Source organism: Hippocampus comes, unplaced genomic scaffold (assembly GCF_001891065.2).
Source record: "Hippocampus comes isolate QL1 unplaced genomic scaffold, H_comes_QL1_v1.1 scaffold315, whole genome shotgun sequence".
In the NCBI taxonomy this organism is placed as follows: Eukaryota; Metazoa; Chordata; class Actinopteri; order Syngnathiformes; family Syngnathidae; genus Hippocampus; species Hippocampus comes.
The window spans coordinates 173,225-194,182 of record NW_017805539.1 but is presented as its reverse complement, the minus strand read 5'-3'; the positions used below and the strand labels follow the sequence as shown (position 1 = coordinate 194,182).

Here is a 20,958-nt window from a genome sequence, read left to right as displayed (position 1 = left end):
CTTGCGAAGAGCTGCTGTAAGCCATAACTCGCCCTGATGCTCTCTTCAAGACGAACCATTCACTAGTTGTGGTGAGTAAGAAATTGATTTCTGTGTGCTTTCGAAACATAATCAATTGAGATCAAGAGTATTGGCAATTGGTTGATTGACATTTGCGTGTGACATGGGCACCAACCAATCGGTAGAGTCACAATTCTGGCTGAGTTGGTGCAGATCAAATAATACACTCAATAAAACACTACGTTTTACAACTTCTATAATGTGTGTTTTTATGGATGAATTTTATGACTGCCTTTTGTCTATTTCCGTAATAAACCAGAAAAACTGGAGACTGTTAATTTCATTGCGAGTGAGCCAACTTACAAATTCAGCAGGGAATCAACCAATTATTTCCCACACTGCATGTTATCCCACACAACAATTCTTTCTTTTTCCTTTTCCTCTAGTTGTTCTCCTGTATGTAAAGCTTCAAAATGAGGAAAATACTACACAACAAAACAATCCAAAAGTAGTTAAGAAGTTTGTGCCCAAGTTTCACATTAAATGGCAGATAGTCTTGCGCTGCCTTCTCGCTAATTATAGTGCATTAAATTTCCACACAGCGGGTCCTCTCCCTTCTCTTTTAATTGGGCCTCCGTTGAATATTCAAGCGTACATTTCTGCTGTTAATCACAACTAGAGACTATTAAAGGGAAGAAAAAAAATTGTCATTGCCATCGAGTCAATTTCTTCCTCTGGATTGAACTTTGTAATTATTTAACTAAACTTTACAATTAGCAAAGACTTGTTTGTATGCCTTGAAAATTGAGGGGAAGAGTGTAGCATGTCATGAGCGCAGTGTCGACTGAACGTAGTAGTTGACTCTCGTGGTGGTAGCTGTTTGAAGAAAGGTGAACAGGAGTGAGGTGCCGCAGGAAGTGACCTTCTATGAATAAAAGGATTACACACTCCTTCAGAAAATCTTTTAACAGGATTTCTGGTCTTTTGTTCAACGGTTATCCCAGCAGCCTGCATTAATGTATCTCCTCCACGCAGGGAAAGCTTTCATGTGATTAGTACAACAACCAAGGTGGAGCATATCAAGATAGCCTACTACCCCCTTCATTTTATTTGCTATACTTGTCAACCCACAATAGTTTTGAACAGTTGAACAGCCAGAACGTGTGTGCGTGTGTATATAGCACTAGTTACTTATATTGTTTATTTATTTACTTTTAAATGTCGTTCATTTATTTGTTAATACTTTTAATTATGTGAAGCACATTCCATCTCCTTCCATATGAAAAGCATAATATAAATAAATCTGCCTTGCATTTTGCTTATTTGCGATCTAACTTTTTAACAATGTGCCAGCACTAGCTCATTGATTAGTTTTACTAGCGAGTCAGCTATTTAGTTGTGTATGTGTACTATTAACTTGTTAACTGGCTTGTTGTGTGTGGTTATTAACGACAGTACAGTAGTTGCTCTTGGTTAGTAGCAAGCTGGCTATTTAGCTGTGTGCGTGTGCATGTGTGCTAGTAAGTAACTAGCTCATTTGTGGTCCCTAGTTAGTTTTGCTTACATGCTAGCTGACTTGCTGTTTGTGGTTCTTAGTTAATTAGTTCGTTTTGATGATTGTGGGTTTGTTTATTAGCTAATTTATTCAGTTAGGTATGTGTAGTTGTAAGTAAATTACAAAGTGTGGTTACTAACTACAGTAGTTAGTTACTCGCTGGCTGTCTATTTAACTGGTGTGTTTCCGAACTAATTATAAACTTTAAATTTACTGTTACTAGGTTGCTTGCTATTGTGTGGTTACTAGCTAGTAAGTTACTTATGATTTCAAGCTAGTGGGTATTAGTTCCCCTCGTCACAGAAGGCAAATGGTAGAGCCCCGTCCACAAAATTCACAGGAATGTTACTTACGGTAGTTACGTTATTAGTTTTGAACCAGGAAGTATCCTGGTAGCTGACATAAAGGCAAACACAAATTCTATCAGTTATTCGAGGTATTTATTTTTGATGTTTGAGTCACGTTGCGACTGCCCCGAAATCATGACATATGGTCCATTCATTGTCCAATGTTTACTGCACCGTTATAATTTTGAAGAAAAAAAAAGTTTATCCTGTTTGTTTTATTTACAATATTTTAAGGTTGTACTGCCTCATTTTTTTTCAGCACATATTGTTGATGCCGAAAACTTCCACTAGCTACAATGTGGTCAGATGTGCACACACAGCAGTGGTGCGCAGTGTTGTCAGGTGTTTTCTAATAGGAGTCATGGCGATACACAGTAAGCGGTCTAACTTTTCCTCCGCTTGACATTTCTTGCATTATATTGCGCGCGTGGTTTCAGTGCTACACATGGTGAGATGCAGACTGAATATGTGACCCTTTGGGCAGTGAAGAGTAAAAGACTAAAGCTGTGTGGGCGTTTAAAACTATACAGACACCATCCAAATGCCTTTCAATTGTTCAAAATTCAGGATTAACTTCTCTTCCGAGCTGTTTCACTGCCCTCGGATTTTAAAAGACCAACTTCTTTACCGTAGTAGCAGAGTGACATAAAGCACTTCAGTTTAAAAGAAAAGTAGAGTTTAAAAGTACATTGTTTTACTGTAGAACTGCAAACTGTGTAGATATCTGCACCCACCAAATCAATTTTTTATTTTTTTAGTTGTTTTTTTTTTTTTATATAATTTTATGTGAAGTTTTTATGTTAATGTTAATCAAGGTGGCAGCCACCTGCTCATCTTTTTTTCTGCCAGTCTGTTTTTTACATTTAATACGGAATTAGGATTCACTTGCAAACTGTATAATAATAAAAATAATTGGAAGCCATGATCTGCGCCGAAATGTAGCACACACAAGATGACAGTAGATCCACTGTATTTTATTCACGCAATTTTTACTTTATATTACTTTAATACAGAGTGATGACTTTCATGTGCATGCTGTTCACAGATGCGGCAGTTTTTAGTTGTTGTTTTTTATTTGTTTGTTTGTGTTTTTGTTCACAATTTGTATTCAATACAGAGTAGAAGTGCAAGGTCGGGTGGCCAACAATGTGTGTCACTACTTGCTGTTTTCACTCACCAGGCCGGCAATGTCACTCTGAGGAGTGTGGAGCATTGAGACAAAGCAGGAAACTACCCTCTGGTGAGCTCGTCAGTGCATCGGTTACCCGGGCAACCGTCACTGGATGATGACCTGATGTCACACTGGCATTTATTACCTCCACCAAGGGGGATATTTTTTCATCCCTGTCGGTGGCCCAGGCTTAAATACAACTTAGATTTGGGCGCATGAGGAAAGGAGGAATCTATTAGATCTTAGAACAAGGCCGAAAGGAATGACCTTGGGAAATGAACCACGGCTGCTTCACAAAATCTGACGGTAAAGACATTCGTGTCTGATCATATGTTAGAAAGCTTTTTTTTTTTCTTCGAATTTCTTCTTCTAATTTTTAGCTTTTATTCTTCTAAAGCGGTTTATGAACAGGGGCATTTGTTCCCATATGGCTGATTTCAAATCAGTACATTAGTGTTTACTTTCACTGCTAAAGTCATATTCATATCAAGCAAAAAAAAAAAGATATCAAAGGTCATGTTCCCAAAATAGTTGAGATGTCCAAGGTGAAATGTAAAAAACGTTTCTCTAGTATTCCTTGTCTACCAGCTTCATTTTTTTAATCCTCTGCATTTTCAGCTTTGATTCTTTGACAGCATGAAAAATGTTTCATATTTTCCTTGCGTACAATTATATATATATTTTTTGTGTGACAATGTGAGAGCAAATATCTTGACATTTTAAAAGGCTTTGCAGCATTGACACGAACACGAAACCACCATCTGAAGGCCATTTCTGATAGATTGTGCAGGAGGAGGTCTTAGTCTTGAGCAGCACCCGTCACACATGCCCCGACTCCCACTTTCTCCTCCTGCTTTCCCTTTCATTCCTCCACTTTCAGCAAGTGACATTTTGATAGCAAGCATCGCCATTGTCCGTGTTCTGGTCTACTGATTCTACATGCAGCCCGGCTGGCAATTTGCATCGCCTCAAAGAACCCCCCGTCCCCCACGTCGCCCTCGTCAAGGACCCGTCGCCCGAATCGCTGTGTCATGCACCTTCAAGTCTCGTTTTACACTGCAGGAGCTGCCGAGCAATTGGATCGGGGATGTGGATCCTTTTTAGAGAAAAACACATTTCGGCGTCTGGTATGCTCAGTTGGCTCCATTATCAAGGCTCGCCACATGCTTCCAGTTCGCACACAAACACACCTGCTTCACCGTGAACTAAAGACCCTGCTGAGTCATGCTGAGTCCCTATCGCACAGTTGTTCACATTGTGTTTATATCAGAAGGAACAGTGTGACATGAGAGAGCAGCGAGGATTTATGTGTTGTTCGTATACAGTACGTGCATATCTGTACATGTAGGTACACATCCAGTGCAAGACATCTGGATCGACCATGCTGAATTTGCAGAGATAATGCTGATTGCTGTGGTTATGGAGGTATTTTTCATACAGTCAAATCTCGGTTTTCCAATGTCTCTGTTCTTGACCAAATCGGTTTTATGAGATTTTTACGACTCGGGTTACGCCCGAAAACCGTTTTTCGACCAAACTGAGCAAACCCAAATACGCCACTTGACTTCTCTCGACTTCCTTACATGAGGAAATGATGCTTCCTCGTGTACCGTTCATTGTGAGCAGACGTGTTTGTTGTGAATTACGCAAATCTGACTGTTTTTATGTTATTTCTGCATAGCCTCCTCAGACCCGAACTTTTGCAAGGGATGCATTTTTGTCCACACATGTGGACGCCAGGTCGTAGGAGGCCCCTAATCATGGGCGAATAAAATAGTTTCGGATTTCAAACAAATCGCTTTTCGAACAGCCTTCTGGAACGGATTATGGTCGAAAACTGAGGTATGACTGTATATGAAAAAAAACATGTTGGAAATGCAACTGTAAGGAACACAACTGGTGGGGGGTCCGCTTTTACTCTCGACCTCCTGTGTGCAGCATATCGACACTCACGGGCATAATCCTCACATCTCCAAAATGACTAATTTTCAGGAAAAAAGTAATAATACTAAGCCACCTTACTTGAGTTACCATACATCAGTTTGTTGCATTCGGAATTGTTTCTTGTGCTGGTATAAATTAGTTTGTGCACTAACTTTGATCCACATTGCTCCAAAATTTCAATTGCTCGTTTACAAAAAAAAAATAAAAATCTCATTACACATTCAGGCAAACAAAATGGACTAAATATAGCTCAACTTAGAATAACTATCAAAATCGTTTTTCGTGTTCCTTCAACCTTCCTCCAAATAAAAAAAAAAAAAAAAAGAGAAAAAAATGTTCCCTCGTGTCACACGCGCGCCCCACCACTGGTATCGCCCCCAGGAGGTCCCGTCCCACCATTTGCGAAGGAATGGTACAATAGAATGAAAATGGATCTGAACACATTTATCTTCGTGGCTGCCAAGGTCCTTCTGCACTCCGTTTTTAGCAAAACATTCCAACTCAAGCCTATTTTCACTTTTCCTGCATGTACTCAGTTGATGTGGACAGCGTTTTCACTACGATGCAGTGGAGCTCTCCGCCGCAATAATATGCACAAAGTAAAACCTGTCTGACAGTCAGTTATGACCTCACCCAAGCAGGCGGCTGAGCAATATTTTTGTTTTATTGCCGTTTCTGTGCAAGATTTGGCAAAAAAGTGCGCAATCGATTCAAAGTTTCCCCAAGGGAAATAATTCAAAGTCAATAATTTGTTCCAGGCTTGAGTCTGTCACCGTCATAAAACCGTTATTACCTGCACCGAAGATGTTCTTTCGAAGTGACAGGAAAGGCAAATTAACTTGTGTAAAATAGAACTAGAATAAAGTACAATTTCACAATACCAGACTGACATGAGAAGTGTGCTGGAAAGTGTTTGTCGAACTATAATCACTGGCTTACGAAATTACGAAATGTCGATGATAATATAAGTGGAAGTGAAGTGAATATGTGGATCTCGTAAATATTTAATTGATCTATTGTTCACAGCAGCAAGTTTTTATTTTCACACTTTTCCTTTTCCGCAAAAACACCAAAGAAAAAACAAAACCATCACGAAGCGGAAGTCTCCGATGATGGATGTTGTTGTTGTTCAAGTTCAAGTCAACTTTATTGTCAAATGTGCTCCATGTGCAACATACAGCACAGATGAAATTACTTTCCTCTCAACCGCAGGAGAGAGAGGAGCCGCTGCGGGTGCCAAGAACAGTTAACATAAAATGGCAAAATAATACAACACAACACATAAGACACAGACAGTCGTGGTTTGGTGGTTCTACTTTTTTTTTTTTTTTTTTTTAAATCAGAGGGCCTTGAAAATAAGTTAGACCTTGCAGATTTTTAGGGAACAGAAAACCTCAACTGTTTCTTTCGGTTGCTTTAAAACAGAAAATGACAGCAATGGTTTCTTTGTAAAGCTGATTTAAGTCATGTCAAACGTGTGCGTAGTCATGAGAGGAAAAATAAGAAAAACCGTTGCCTTTTCCTGACTTACTGTTTTAGATCAGATAGTGGTAGCTGCCGATTAGTTCAACCGATTAGAATGCAAAATCTGATTTGCGGAAACAGTCAAACAAACTTACTACCGTAAGTATGAAACTTAACGGAAATTTCGACCAATAGTATTATTTTTAAAAAACTTCAACGAATAGCTGACCCTATCTATAAAACAAATAAAAAAGCAAATACTAAAACTAATAAAAACTAATTACAAATGTAAAAATTATATACAGGTATATGTATTTTTATTTATTTATTTTTTTAATTCCAAAACTATTATAACCCTGATTGTTAGTAATGAGACCAAGTGACAATGAGAAAGGTTGTAGAGTACATCACTTTGAAATTTGTTTTCATTTACGGGTGTGTTTCGAGCACTCGAACGGACCAAAGAGCACAAGTACGAGCATGTGAGAGATTCTTCCAAGCCCAGCAATAACAACCACGATTGGAGATCTGGAGGCGAAATTAAAGTGAATGACGGGGGGAAAGCAGTGGTGACAAGAAGAGTGCGCTGACTCTAAGGAGAAGGGAAGGGCGAGGCTGATGGGGCTGAAACGCATCAGGCCTAATGAGGCCAAGCAGCCCAGGAGGTGAGACGGCAGGACAAACATGCCGTTGATTTAGTTGACAACGTGGAAGGAATGACTTGTGATTACAATGAAAAGCAAGTAAATGGCAAAAGACAACCAAGTCGACTTTGCTCAACTGCTATTCATGCGTACTGTTGCCCAGGGGGGAAAAAAAAAACATCGGTGTGAATATTAGGGACATTGTGATTTTTCAAATGTGCAACTACAAGTACTTCGACTATATTTGAAAACTCTCCGATCGTGATTAACAATATTCGAGATTACCATTGTATTTTTGCAATTATGATATTGTATTTTGATCAAGTATACAAAAACCGAAACTTTTACTGAACAAGGACTATGTTTCATTCAAATACAACACTTGTAGTGCGTCTACACTACAAGTGTTGTATTTGAATGAAACTCAAAAATCGGATTCCTTTTTCACCAAAGGTACAGTATATGCGCTGCTTTATTTGCGTGAACATTACTCTTCAGGGTTGGGGTACATATTAGCGTTTAAATACTTCTAAAATTTTTAAGATGCTATTCATTAGCTTGTCTTTAGCATTTTGCGTTGTGTTAGAGTTAATCTAGTCGACTTTTGCAACACGAAGCTGTGTATGATTAGCTGGCGTGTACGGCTTTATTTCGGATTAGGTTTACAGAAAAAAATTTATATATACGATCCCAGCATGCCACGCGACAGAGAGCGGATCGATCCTCCTGGATTCAATCGTGTCTCGAGTGAGTCAAGCCAATTTATTGTCATCAGCGGTGCTAAATGGAAAACGTGAGGACAACGCGCCCGTGAGGGCCGCCGCGTGAATTACAAGTACGAGGTCGTCAGCACAGCGTGTGCGTTTGTGTGCGTGCTCGTGTGCGTGTGCGTGTGCGTGTGTGTGCACTGTGTTTACAATGGGCTTTGACAGAGTGAAAAGCATACACCCAAAATAAGCTCATGTTCGATGTTCAAAATATATATCTTTTAATACACAAAAACAAGTACATGCAATATTAAATTTTATTATGAAAAATAGATGGGTCAGAAGATGACATCACAAAAAAAGCGAGCGTCTAAAAGTGAGTTAAAGGCCGCAAAGATGTTTGCCGAGAATTTTAAATGGTCTCAAACAGTTTTTCTTGTCACAAAGAAATTTTGATCGGCACTGTTTGGGAATGTCTGGCGAACGTCTTTGCGACTGCTTGCAACATTGAACGAAACCTGACAATAAATAAACATTGGCTACGTGCGCGCACACTTCACCGCTCAGTGAATGATTGAAACGGTTGTTCAAAATATATATCTTTTAATACACAAAAACAAATACATGCAATATTAAATTTCATTTTGAAAAATAGATGGGTCAGAAGATGATATCACAAAAAAAGTTAGCGTCTAAAAGTGAGTTAAAGGCCGCAAAGATGTTTGCCGAGAATTTTAATGGTCTCAAACAGTTCTTCTTGTCGCAAAGAAATTTTGATCGGCACTGTTTGCAACCATTTAAACTGTTTGGGAAAGTCTTGCGAACGTCTTTGCGACTTCTTGCAACATTGGACGAAACCTGACAATGCATAAACATTGGCTACGTGCGAGCACACTTCACCGCTCGGTGAATGATTGAAACGGCGTCACCAATTTCGGGTATCTCAGCTCCTGGGAAAGGATGTCCCAAGGTCGAGGCGCTCTGATGGACAATTTCCTACCTTTAGATTTAAACCCTGACTTTGGAACAACTTCAAGACCCTTACCCAGGATGCTTTGGGTGAAAAGAGTCCGAGCCATATTTTCTTTCAAATAGGTCAGAAAAAATTTTAAATCAATTCTAAAAGAAACGTCAAACCAATAAAGTGATGATAATTGAGGTGACACATGTCATCTATTTAATTCAGTTCGAGGCTTACTGGTAGCTTCCTTCTGCATTCTAAATCAGCGGGAGGCGAGAAAGTGATTTTTTTTTTTTTTTTTGGAGCGATCTGCAATAGTCTAACTGGATAAAATTAGAGAATGGATTAATTTTTCACAGTTAGATGTTCCATATGCCCAAAATATGCATGATAGGTTCATTTAGGTTTTTACAAATTTGATTAATGGATGGATAGTGTTAGTTTTCTGTTGTCTCTGTGATTTATTAAGGTGGTAATTTAATGTATAATACTGCCCCCCCCCATCCCCAACTATGCAGACTACTTAAAGTATACGTATCATGAGACGTGTTTTTAATTACTCGTATAGAAACAGTTCAGTCTTGAAAGACTCTGGCCACCCATCAAGAGTGAAATTAAACGACCAAGTAAATCCTTGATCTGCCAGTTTCTGAAAATGTGTCCAGGAGTAAAGCTGTGCTGAACTGTGTAATGTAACAGTGGGACTAATTTACATAATAAGTGTGACCCAGATTTGTGAAATTAGCCAGTGGCAGCTTCACACACGTCCCAGTCATTTGCAGCCTGGATGGAGAGTGGTGAACATCTGTTCTGGGTGGAACTAACAGGATCTTCGGATGTTGCTGATAACACCACAATGAGCTGCTAAATTTGTTGATGGTCTCTTTCATAACAAGTTGCCATGAGTCCTAAATTTCTAAATATAGCAACACTTGAGTAACGGCTTGCCTGAGTTCCACCCTCAATTGTCATAGTCACAATAGGCATATTCTGCATTTGTATGAGACAGAACCACCCCCCCCAAAACAGTGTGATTTGAAGATCTTTCGCTCAAATCATTAAAAAAAAAAAAATGGGAGCAAGAGTGTTGCATTTACATTTTAGTTTGATGTACTTGCTCATTATTTGACTTTAATTTGAGTTTTGATGATGTAGTTGCCAGTTTCTATCACATTTAATGTTACGCACGCGTCTGGGGGGGGGGGGATATTTGAACATCATCCATGTGTTTTGAGTCTTTTGACAGGAGTTATACAGTGATGGCAGCCATCCCTCTCTGCAAATTATTGGATTGAATGGCGAGACAAATCAGTCTCACACTCATGCTAAATCAATGAAGTGTATGTTGAAATAGTCACGTGACCAGTGATAAAGAGGACTTGATTGATGCTTTATTCAGCAGCGAAAAAGCTTATGGATCAGTAACACAAAAACAATCGTAATTACGCAAACACAGTCTTCTTTTCCGGATATTTCATCTACTGAATGGGGTAAAAAATAAAAAATAAAATACGTCCATGCGAGAAAGTGTCACACACGAGAGTTCCGCTCCTCTTCTTCATTTTCTAATCGGTAGGCTGGCTGGTAGCGCTTTACCCCTCTGCCATCGACCACCTGCAGTGCCGCGTTTCGACACGTGTTGTCCATGCTGCCCAGTGACGTGTACCTACGCCGTAGTAGGGGAAAAAAAAATCATGCAGTTAAAGATGGGACTTTAAATGGAGGAGACAATGGATGCAGGGTGAGTGTGTTCTTACCCTTTATCATAAAGAATGCAGTAGGGAACGTATAACGTCCTCAAAAAGGACCAAATGTCGTGATAAGTCCAGTCCTGTGTTGAAAGAAGTCCAATTTTAATGGATTAGAACTGATGTATCATTCTGTGCATAAGAACATTCAATTTCTTTTCTTAATGATACACTGACAATTTTAACTCTGAGCACCGTTCACATGAAATGTCGTCAACAGGAACTCGAACAAGGAGCACCTGTGATGCTAATTGGCGTCAACTACGGTTTTTTATTTCTGTGACTGGGGGCAGAAAAGTCTCTGGTTTGATCATTAGGATGGGAAAGTAAAAACACTGTCTAGTGCCAGCAGATAGCAGCGTTGGGTCTCTTTTGAAAGAGAGCATTATCAAAAACAATGTCGCAAACATGGCGAATCTCTGGAAATTCGACTCTTACAAGCAGCTTGTGATTGTCACATTAAATCTGCGACAAAGAGTGTCAGAAAAGAGAAAACATGACAGAGTTGATTGAAATTTAGAAGTAGAAACTATTACGTCAAGTAAAAACAAACACAAAGGCATGGCATGATGCATGCACACACACTACTAAATACTACTACGACAGAATAGTGTGCAAACAGTTTGTGAAATGTAAAATTGTTACACCTGGGATACTTGTAATTGCACTATTTTGACATTCAAAAGTATATTCTCATTGTTGCTGTTTGTATTTTAAAGAGGAAAATGACGATTCAGTTTCAGGCATCACTAAAGCAAAAAATAATAGCATCAAAGTCACTGTTGTGCATAAAATATGCGCTTTCACCCAAAAATAGTTTTCTGCATTTTTTTTGAGTGAACCCAACTCATGTTCTACTGTGGCTTATTAAAAAATTGAATACATTTTTGTGTGATGAGAGAAGACAATATCTTTTATCTAGTAGTTTCTATGTTTACATATAAATCAATATTCTTGGGAGGTCAAAAATCAGTCAGAATGCTCGACATTGGCGGGCATGCAATACGTTCTCTCTGTCTTTTTTTTCTTTTTTTTTTTTTTAACTGGCTGGCACTGAAAGAGTAACATAGTAAACCGAGGTATAATTTCATCCAATGAAAGATATGTAAACAAGAGTGTCACTGACCAGTAAAGGGTTGACTCTCATATAGGACGGCCAGTCAGGGTCAGTGGGACACATGGGGGTTAGCGTGTGAGAGTAAGGGTCACTCCTCCTGGTTCCCATCAAGACGGCTTTCAGCTCGGGCCTCCTTTCCTGCACCTCGCTAAGCGCCTGCCGAATACTGCCCTCCACAGAAAACAGATCCAGGTCGTATCTGAAGGAGGAGCGTTGCCAGATAGTGTGACTGAGAAGTTTAGTTTGCACAAGATCGGAAAAACAGTGTCGCGTTTGTTCTCATTTGTGCCACGGGCGAGTTAGAGCTTATCTCAGCTGACTTTGGGCTCGAGGCAGGGTACATCTTGAACCGGTGGCCAGCCAAGTAACCAGTCACATACACATTCTCACCTATGAGCAATTTAATTCTCAGAGGCTCGAAACTGTTTTTGGGATGTGTGGGGAAGCCAGAGTATGTGGAGTAGAGATTCAAACCCGCATCCCTCTGAACAGTGGTGCCGAAAGTGGAACTGTTCAGCTAAAAAAAACAAAAAAAAATGTGATCGTAAAAACATGACACCACGCGAGCCATCAGGACACCGCAATTTATTGAAGCCACCGTCAAAGGCTTTTTGTGAAAATTTTATTGAAACAAGGACTGTAGTTAAAAGAAGGTATTTCCCATTGAAAAGTTGGCATGTAATAAGATAAATCATTTGAAGTAAAAAAATTTTAAAAAAAGACAGCAAGTAGTTTTGTTCAATTTTCCATGATGTCCTGTGAATGATCAAGCAGAAGTGTATTGGTAGTTGTATTTTGGTAGGTTTCTAAGTCATTTTTTGTTTTGTTTTGTTCCTACTCGTGTTAACTTGCCCAATTTTTTGTGAAAAAAAAAAAAAAAAGGATTGTGATTTGGATCTTGTGCTGTTTGACAAGAGGGGGCACTGAGTGAAAATGAAGACTGCTATGTTAGCTGCTTGCGCTAGCCACTCTGCCGCCAAAAGTGTTTTCTGTCTTACGTATTCTCCCGTGTGCTTAAATCAGAAAAGGCACTGCTTGCAAGCTTTTCTAAATGCGCTCATTTTCCCATCCACTTCCGTCACTTGCGCACTTTCCACCGGTCACGCACTCTGGATAAATCAGGGACAGCATTAAGCTTCTCAGGACGGCCTAACATTGTTTTAATTTAGTTTCCTGCTCGGACAGCGCGGGTGAAGGCTGCAGAGTACTCGCCGCTCCATACATGAGCGATACGTGATGCGTTCGGTCATAAGGTGATGATTAACTTCCATCGTAGCTATGAAAATTATTTTCACACTCAAAATGTGACATATTTTCCAAATGGATTTCGATGGCATTGACATGTCTTAGGAAAACTCCACTCGACAGAAATTTCAGCCACTGTCAGTTTTCAATGAGTCAACCCTCTTTGGTTGTTGCGCGCACTTGAGCCGGTTCAGCGTGGTGGGTGTGTCAGAAGTCATTATGGGATAATTGGCGTACCTTGAAGGTGTGTATGCCTGGCGTGTTAAAAAAAACAAAACAAACAAAACACATGCACATTTGTGAGAATATAGCCCGATGTTTTTACCTGACATTCCCTGCTAATTTTTTTTTTTCTTGTGTGACAGCACTTTTGTCATTAAAGTTAAAAGTCTTTGAAAATTTGTAACATACTCTTATTATACTGCTAAACTTCTACTTGTATGACAGTAAATAATGTTCAACTGTTACATTACCTTTACAGCGGGCCCTCGCTTTACTGCAGTTTTATTAGCATGAAGGGGATGTAATCTGAAAATGGAACGCAGCGTAATTTATCACTATCCTAAATTTTGCTGTAAATATTTGTATGAAACACTCCTCGGCCATAATTTATTTTTTTTAAAAATCAAATGAAAAAGAGCAAATACGGCATAAGTGTGCTTTCTTGAGCCTCATGATAAAGTACCCTCACTGCACGCAAGTCTGGAAAGTAGTTCAGTACGCCATTCGTAACCCCTCAAACGTCGTATTTCTGCGCCATCCTAAACCGAGGACACGCCGTAATCAAGGTTTTTTTCATCTGGAACCAATCCTTCCAAATATAACTGACCTCAAGGAGGAAATGTTTTCAGTCAAGTCACAGAATGGATTGCGGTCGACCTCACCACTGTAGTCAGTTTGAATGCAGTGTATGGAAGTACTTGAGAGGAGATTGATGACTTCACCTTTTTATAGTATCCTGAAGGAACCGCTCCATTTCGGAGAATGGGGAGACAATGCGAATGTAAAGAGCTTTCACCTTGTCTTTACTGTCGGGGTAGCGCCTGAGAGCAGAAATGGGACATCAAATCAAAGAAATAAGAGCAATAACAAGACACAGATTTCTCGTCACTATCTCCCGGAATGTGTCCGGTGTCATGTTTTCCTTTCAGAATTCTCATTTCATCTCACGTCTCAGATCATTTGTCTTGTCTACAGCTCAGTGTTTCGATGCTCCTTTTTTTTTTCCTTTTACCTCTTCAGCGCCGCGTAGTAGAGATGCAACAGCGCTGTGCAGTCCTTGCCGCCGTTAAAGCCGACGCAGACTTCCTCCGTGGAATACTGATCCAGCGCCGCCTCGACTGTTTTGAGCGCGGACGTAACTTTCTCGCCCAGCGGTGTGCCTGCAGGGAAGGATACCCGCCGCGGGAGATTATTCAAAAATGTCGGTGCGTTTTGTATTACCGATGTTCTCGCTATCACCCCTTCAATCTCAACAGAGGTTTTCATTTAGTTTCAGTTAAAATGCTTTGGGTGAGCTTTCAGTACCAGTCCATGAGACGTCTGCGGAGCCAGACCAGTGACTTTCTTTACGGTGTCCCCCCACCAATGGCGAGTTACATGCCTTTGTTTACAATTTAAAAAAATTTACAAGTAAACATGTCATGCAAAAAAAAAAAAGGCTAAAATAAAAACGTAAACCATTTCATGATTATTTAAAATTAAGGATATGACTCAATTATTTTAATCATGATCTGTCATCAATTTTTTTTTCAATTAATTGAGGATCACAGAAAACAACTGTGATTCAAAAACAGAACATCATTTCGAATTGAAAGTGAAAAAAAAAAACAAAAAAACAAGCATTAATTATGATTCAGTGAGTGATTTGGTCCCTAATGTGTGGGAAAAATTTGTAAAAATGCTTAGAATTGTTTTCCAAAGTAAATGCAAATATTTGCAGGTGTCCTATTTTGATTCAACGCAAAGACAATCCGTCTCCTTTTCTCCTTTCATGGAGGACTACAGAAATCAGCTTCTATTTAAAATGTATAAAACCTGATACATTGCTTACGATGCATATATAATATACAATGCTTTTCCCGCCCCCCATCATGCAGACATTTTATACAGGCACCATTGAGAGCATCCTGTCCAGCTGTATCACTGTGTGGTATGGTGCTTGCACTGTGTCCTGCCAAAAGACCTTGCAGCGCACCGTGAGAACAGCTGAGAAGATCATTGGTGTCTCTCTGCCCCCACTCGTGGACATTTACTACTCCCGGCTGACCCGCCATGCCATCCGGATCGCAGGCGACCCCACACACCCATCCCACAGCCTCTTCAGCCTGCTGCCGTCGGGAAGGAGATTGCAAAGTCTCCGTGCCAGAACCAGCAGGCTCAAAGACAGTTTCTTCCACCAGGCGGTCAGGAGACTCAACTCCCTCCGTGCTCTGCCCAAACTCCCCACCCTCTGCCTCTGCCCGACCCCTGCCTCCTGTCACAGACTATGACCCTCCCCTCATTATCCGTCATCTGCATATTGCATATTGCACAATGCACTACGTCACTTTTATCCTCAATAGCCTCAAGTGCCATTGTTTTATGCTGCTTTTATTGTATATATCGTCTTTTATTGTATATATCGTCTATATGTTTATACTGTTTTAGACTACATTGTCTTTCACTGTTTGCTGAGGATTGAGAGAAATAAATTTCATCCATGCTACATGTCAATGTATGCATATTTGACAATAAAGTTGAACCTTGAACCTTGAACCTTGAACCTGATATGCATCTTAAATTAGATACAACTACTCTCATTACTTAGAAATGTTGATAAGCAGGTTCAAAGTAGCAGTAAACTGCAGTTTAATATGACACATGGAAAGTAATAATTATTATTATTAAAATAATGTGTAAAAATCATTTAAAATATTTTGGTTGACAATCAAAAGGAAATTGGGCATTGTGATTGACGAAGGGACGGGCGTGTTGCAGAAAAAAAACGCAGGGCTCACTACAATCACAAGAACTACATTGAAAGTAATGATGAGTTGCATTTTTAATCATTTGTTTTGATGCCCTCCTTCAAATATTACTTCCTGTGAATCCGGTCCATGACGTAAAAACAAACAAAAAAAACAAAAAAACAAACCCCTCATTATCCGTCATCTGCATATTGCATATTGCACAATGCACTACGTCACTTTTATCCTCAATAGCCTCAAGTGCCATTGTTTTATGCTGCTTTTATTGTATATATCGTCTTTTATTGTATATATCGTCTATATGTTTATACTGTTTTAGACTACATTGTCTTTCACTGTTTGCTGAGGATTGAGAGAAATAAATTTCATCCATGCTACATGTCAATGTATGCATATTTGACAATAAAGTTGAACCTTGAACCTTGAACCTTGAACCTGATATGCATCTTAAATTAGATACAACTACTCTCATTACTTAGAAATGTTGATAAGCAGGTTCAAAGTAGCAGTAAACTGCAGTTTAATATGACACATGGAAAGTAATAATTATTATTATTAAAATAATGTGTAAAAATCATTTAAAATATTTTGGTTGACAATCAAAAGGAAATTGGGCATTGTGATTGACGAAGGGACGGGCGTGTTGCAGAAAAAAAACGCAGGGCTCACTACAATCACAAGAACTACATTGAAAGTAATGATGAGTTGCATTTTTAATCATTTGTTTTGATGCCCTCCTTCAAATATTACTTCCTGTGAATCCGGTCCATGACGTAAAAACAAACAAAAAAAACAAAAAAACAAACAAAAAAAAAAAACAACAAAAAAGGTTGGTGCCGCCCGCTGCTTTATTTCTCTTACCGCTGTTGGCCAACATGTACACTTCAGCAGTGGCGATGGACACCGGGTCCTTCACTAAAGGCACCACGCTTCCCTTAGGCAGCTCCTCGATCAGCTGCGCCCGAGCTTTGTCCACCTCCTCCTGGCTGTCCGAGTCCAGCACCAGCCTGACTCGGTGGTAGTTGCTCAGCCAGTCAGGGTAAGAGCCGAGGGCCACCTTGTGGCCCCAGGAGGCCTGCAATTTGGTGAGCAAGGGGGCAATCCCGGCCTCATCCTCAGCCACAAACACCTAAAAACAAATCCGAATTTATAGAACAGACATTATTATTTGGAAACAGATATGATCATGAGGCTTACCTCACGAGTGTGAAACGTGGTTCCTGAACTCGCAAAGAGGTGCTCCAACCCATGAAAGGCTCTTTCCATTAGAGATGGGATTCCTGGGAAGATGTATACATTACGCACGCTCACCTGTGGAAAAAAAAAACAACAACAAAAAAAAAAAGAAAAAAACAAAGCATAATGGCTTTAGCTGTAATTAAAAAAAATCTTTTTATACTTGTGGTTTCCATCATCAACCACAAGATTGTTTTTAAAAAATTGCTGGGTGTGATGTTGGGTTGGAATATAATTAGAGGCCTGAAACAAATATGACACTGTCATTTTAAGAAGCATCGACCTGCATTTCTGTCAACAAGCATGCAAAGCTGGGGGTAAGATGATTTTATTCTCACTGTGGAAGGTTCAACTTCAATCGTAAAAAAAATATATGTTGAAACGAAGAAAAAAAAAGTGTGTTTGCTGTTCACACAGATTTTGCATGCTGGTCGCATTGCTTGTGATCGATCAAGGCTGCATCGCAATTGGCTACAAGCATACAAGTGGTGGAGACCGACCTATATATGAGGGTTTCTTTTTTTTTTTGTTTTGTTTTTTACTTTAGATGCTCTGAGGATTTTCTCCATGGGAAATATAGGAGAGCGCAGGAAATGTACCATGAAGTTGGAAATGATAGAAATGGAAGTGTAAGCAAAAGAGGCAACATTTTTTTATGACCACTTTTGACTCACACACATTCAAAGCATGTGTGTGCTTAGGAGTGCTGTCTATTAACTTCCTTTCTAATGGAGGGAACAAGATCAACATCAGTGTGGTCTGCAGTATGGCACTTAAGAGAATACCTTGTATAATTTGATTATTGTTAAATGTGTCATGAAGCTACACGGGGACGATTTTTCCACATCGACTAATGTGCCCGTGGATGCACACACACCACTCAAGTGTAGAAATAAATTGGCGCGATGGCTGCAAGCCATGAGAAAACGGTCCAATTTGGTATTACTTCTAGAGCTGAACGATTTTGAAAAATAATCTAATTGTGATTTTTTTTTCTACCATTGCGATTGAGATTTAATATGCAATTTTTTTCCAAGGTCCCTCTTATGTGTTTTTTTTTTTTTTTTTTTTTTTGTGACAAACGCAGGCAAGCAGAGGCAAGTATGCAAAAAAAAACATTCAGTGATCACCCACCAATGGATAGCGGAGAGGTTTTCCTGTCTGAGCATCTGTTCCGAAGTTGAGTTTGGCTGATCTGGGCACCATGGCCATCTTCATGGCCGGGCTGCCTTTGTCCACCACCCCGAAGAATTCCTCCACCAGCCGTGAGAGCTCAGGGTGGGGATAGACCTCCTCCTGGAAGGCCATAGCAACGCTCTCAAAGGTGACGTCGTCATGGGTGGGCCCGATGCCTCCGGAAGTGATGAGGTGGGTGTGCTGGGAAGAAAGGAGAGCCACTTCTTTGGCGATGACCTCCTGGACGTCCGGGATGACTGTTATGCGCTGCACGGACACGCCGAGCTTCCGCAACGCTCGCGTAAGGAAGGCACTGTTGGTGTCCACCGTGTGGCCCTGAGAGAGACAAGATCAAAGATGGCTGTCAGAGACCATGACTTAAATGATGACTTCATGGTCTTGCTGGATCAAATTCAAACATGGGGGCATGACATTATGACATTGGACTTTCAAAGATGTGTCACAATCATGTCTTGTAATAGAATTAATGGGGAATTATTTAAAATCCAAGAACAGCTGTCAGATTCTCAGTTGTAAAACGCTGATCAAATAGGGTAATATCCATCCATCCTTTTTCATGAAGGCCATACATGAGATGGATACTATCCCGGCTGACTGGGTACATGCTGAACTGGTTGCCAGCTAAATGTGCACATACATTCTCACATTACCACCTCTGGACAATGTAGTCTTCAAGTTTTAGGAACGTTGCAGGAAGCCAATTCTAAAAGATCCAACCTCTGTTCCTCTGGAGCTTCACCTTGAGTATCTCATCCCCGATGATGAGGATGGCCGCAGTAGGAGCCTCTCCATTAGCCGCGGCAGTGGACATCGCTACTTTGCCCAGCTGAGCTGCCAGTCTCCTCAAACGCACCACCGGCCGACTCAGCTTCAAAAAACCTGGGCTACGAGACACAACAGGAACATGTGAGTGCATACATTCATCAAGCATTTTATACAGTACACACCCGTGATTTAATGAGATTCAAAAGCTCTGCCTGAACACAACTGTGTTTATGTTTGTGGTTCTTTATTGCAGGGGCGGCTCAGTGATCGAGTGGTTAGTGCGTAAACCTCCCAGTGCAGAGGTCGTCGGTTCGATCCCAGCTCCGGCCTTCCTGTGTGGAGTTAGCATGTTCTCCCCATGCCTGCGTGGGTTTTCTCTGAGTATTTTTGTACAACATTGATGGTTTCTATAACTCCAATATGAGAGTGGTGGTATTCGGAGGTGGATTAAGTCATTTACATCCCCATTAAGGCCCAGTTACCAAATGTAGGGCTGTCACTGTATTTTGGTCACCTAATTTAGCTCCAAAAGCATCTCACAGGTTCAAAATTGGTTGTTCTGAGACACACGAGAGGATCCAAATTATTAGAAACGCCTCTCGTTACGATGCACTCACCGCAGTAAGCGCCATTCAACACCGAATAGTTTTGTAGGCATCTCCTGTACTAGATCTCGTTTGATTAGTGCTGTGAGGTACCTAATGCTGTGGCCAGTTGGTGTATGTAGAACATGGAATTTGAATCTTACATCAACATGAAGAATCCATCGGGAGTGTCTGTAATTATTACACAGCTCAGCCCTCCTTGCGTTTCTTAACGGATCCTACAAGGAAGAACCTTGGAAGAGAGACATCGAAGGGAATAGAAGTAAATTGTGCCATATATATGATCAGGAATCGACATCGAAGGGAATAGAAGTAAATTGTGCCATATATATGATCAGGAATCAGATCAATTATGATGTCTTTTCCTTGGGCTCCTACATTTGGAATTGTTGGCAGGGTGACTTTCTAGACGAACATCAACTCCAGTGTGACTTCAATGGCTTCTCGTGTAATCTGTCTCCTTGCTCCGAGTTACACGAGCCAGAGGTAGCATATTAGCAATGGGCACGCCAACTGATAAATTGTCATTTTGTTTCGTTTGAAGCGCTTTATTACCTCACTCTGCTCGCGAGTAATAAAATGAACTATCTTGTGTGTGTTCAGAGTTACTAAATATACTCTATGAATACAATACTTACTGACGTTGCATGTGTTCCTTGCCGAGCCAGCTGCGTCACGTCATTCAACTGACAAAACCGTCGCCGTCCAATCATGAAGAAAGAGCACGGGTCTTTTTTGCAAGGAAGCCAATCAAATTGACGAAGGCGGGTCTTAGCGTGGAAATGCGGAAGTAAACAACAAAGGTCCGGTCTTCCGTTCATGTGAGGACTATGGAAGCGAAGACTTGTAAATTATTATAATTATATAAGACGACCATAAGACTATTTGCAACAGTTCTGACTTGTGACTAATTAACATTTCGTTCGACCATCCCCAGTTACGACAGATTGGTTTCGAACATTGACTACGACATTCGCGCTTATTTTACTCGATTAACCTTGAGCGCCTCTTTTGGTCGGAGGCGCTACGACACGATTTCGACCTTCTAAATATTCATTGTTCTGTCTGGAGTAATTTGCGAGGCCTGCGGATGGCGCAATGCATGCAATGTGAAATTTGATCATGTTATTCCTCAGCGAACTGGCTTCAATATGGAACTTTTAAATTAAAATTGAAATTAAGAAAGATGAAATATCATAAATATTTGCAGGAAAAATACATTATGGATTTTAATTAACCGTGATAAAAATAAAATGAACCATATGCGTATCCACACTGCAAAT

General features: G+C 40.2%; 1 protein-coding gene and 1 long non-coding RNA gene across 5 annotated transcripts; one reads left to right on the top strand and one right to left on the bottom strand.

Annotated features, from left to right (window-relative positions):
- The first annotated feature begins 1,506 nt into the window (after positions 1-1,506).
- Positions 1,507-3,654, top strand: LOC109521125 (uncharacterized). Its single transcript, XR_002169293.1, has 3 exons — positions 1,507-1,909; positions 2,162-2,276; positions 3,083-3,654. It is a non-coding gene; the product is annotated as an uncharacterized LOC109521125 (long non-coding RNA).
- A 6,509-nt stretch (positions 3,655-10,163) lies between these two features.
- flad1 (flavin adenine dinucleotide synthetase 1) lies at positions 10,164-20,409 on the bottom strand. Of its 4 annotated transcripts, none has more exons than XM_019878648.1 (11): positions 20,314-20,409; positions 19,819-19,907; positions 19,045-19,189; positions 18,243-18,620; positions 17,070-17,183; positions 16,734-17,001; positions 14,138-14,285; positions 13,848-13,946; positions 11,668-11,857; positions 10,551-10,624; positions 10,164-10,459 (listed from the first exon to the last, which is right to left on the bottom strand). In XM_019878648.1, exons 2-11 carry the CDS (start codon positions 19,824-19,826, stop codon positions 10,324-10,326), a joined length of 1,560 nt encoding a protein of 519 aa, XP_019734207.1. In that variant the 5' UTR covers positions 19,827-19,907; positions 20,314-20,409; the 3' UTR covers positions 10,164-10,323. The 4 variants fall into 4 exon arrangements, with proteins under 4 accessions (XP_019734207.1, XP_019734208.1, XP_019734205.1 ...); XM_019878649.1 differs by having other exon boundaries at positions 20,318-20,393; XM_019878646.1 differs by lacking the exon at positions 19,819-19,907 and having other exon boundaries at positions 20,318-20,403.
- Positions 20,410-20,958: the final 549 nt, after the last annotated feature.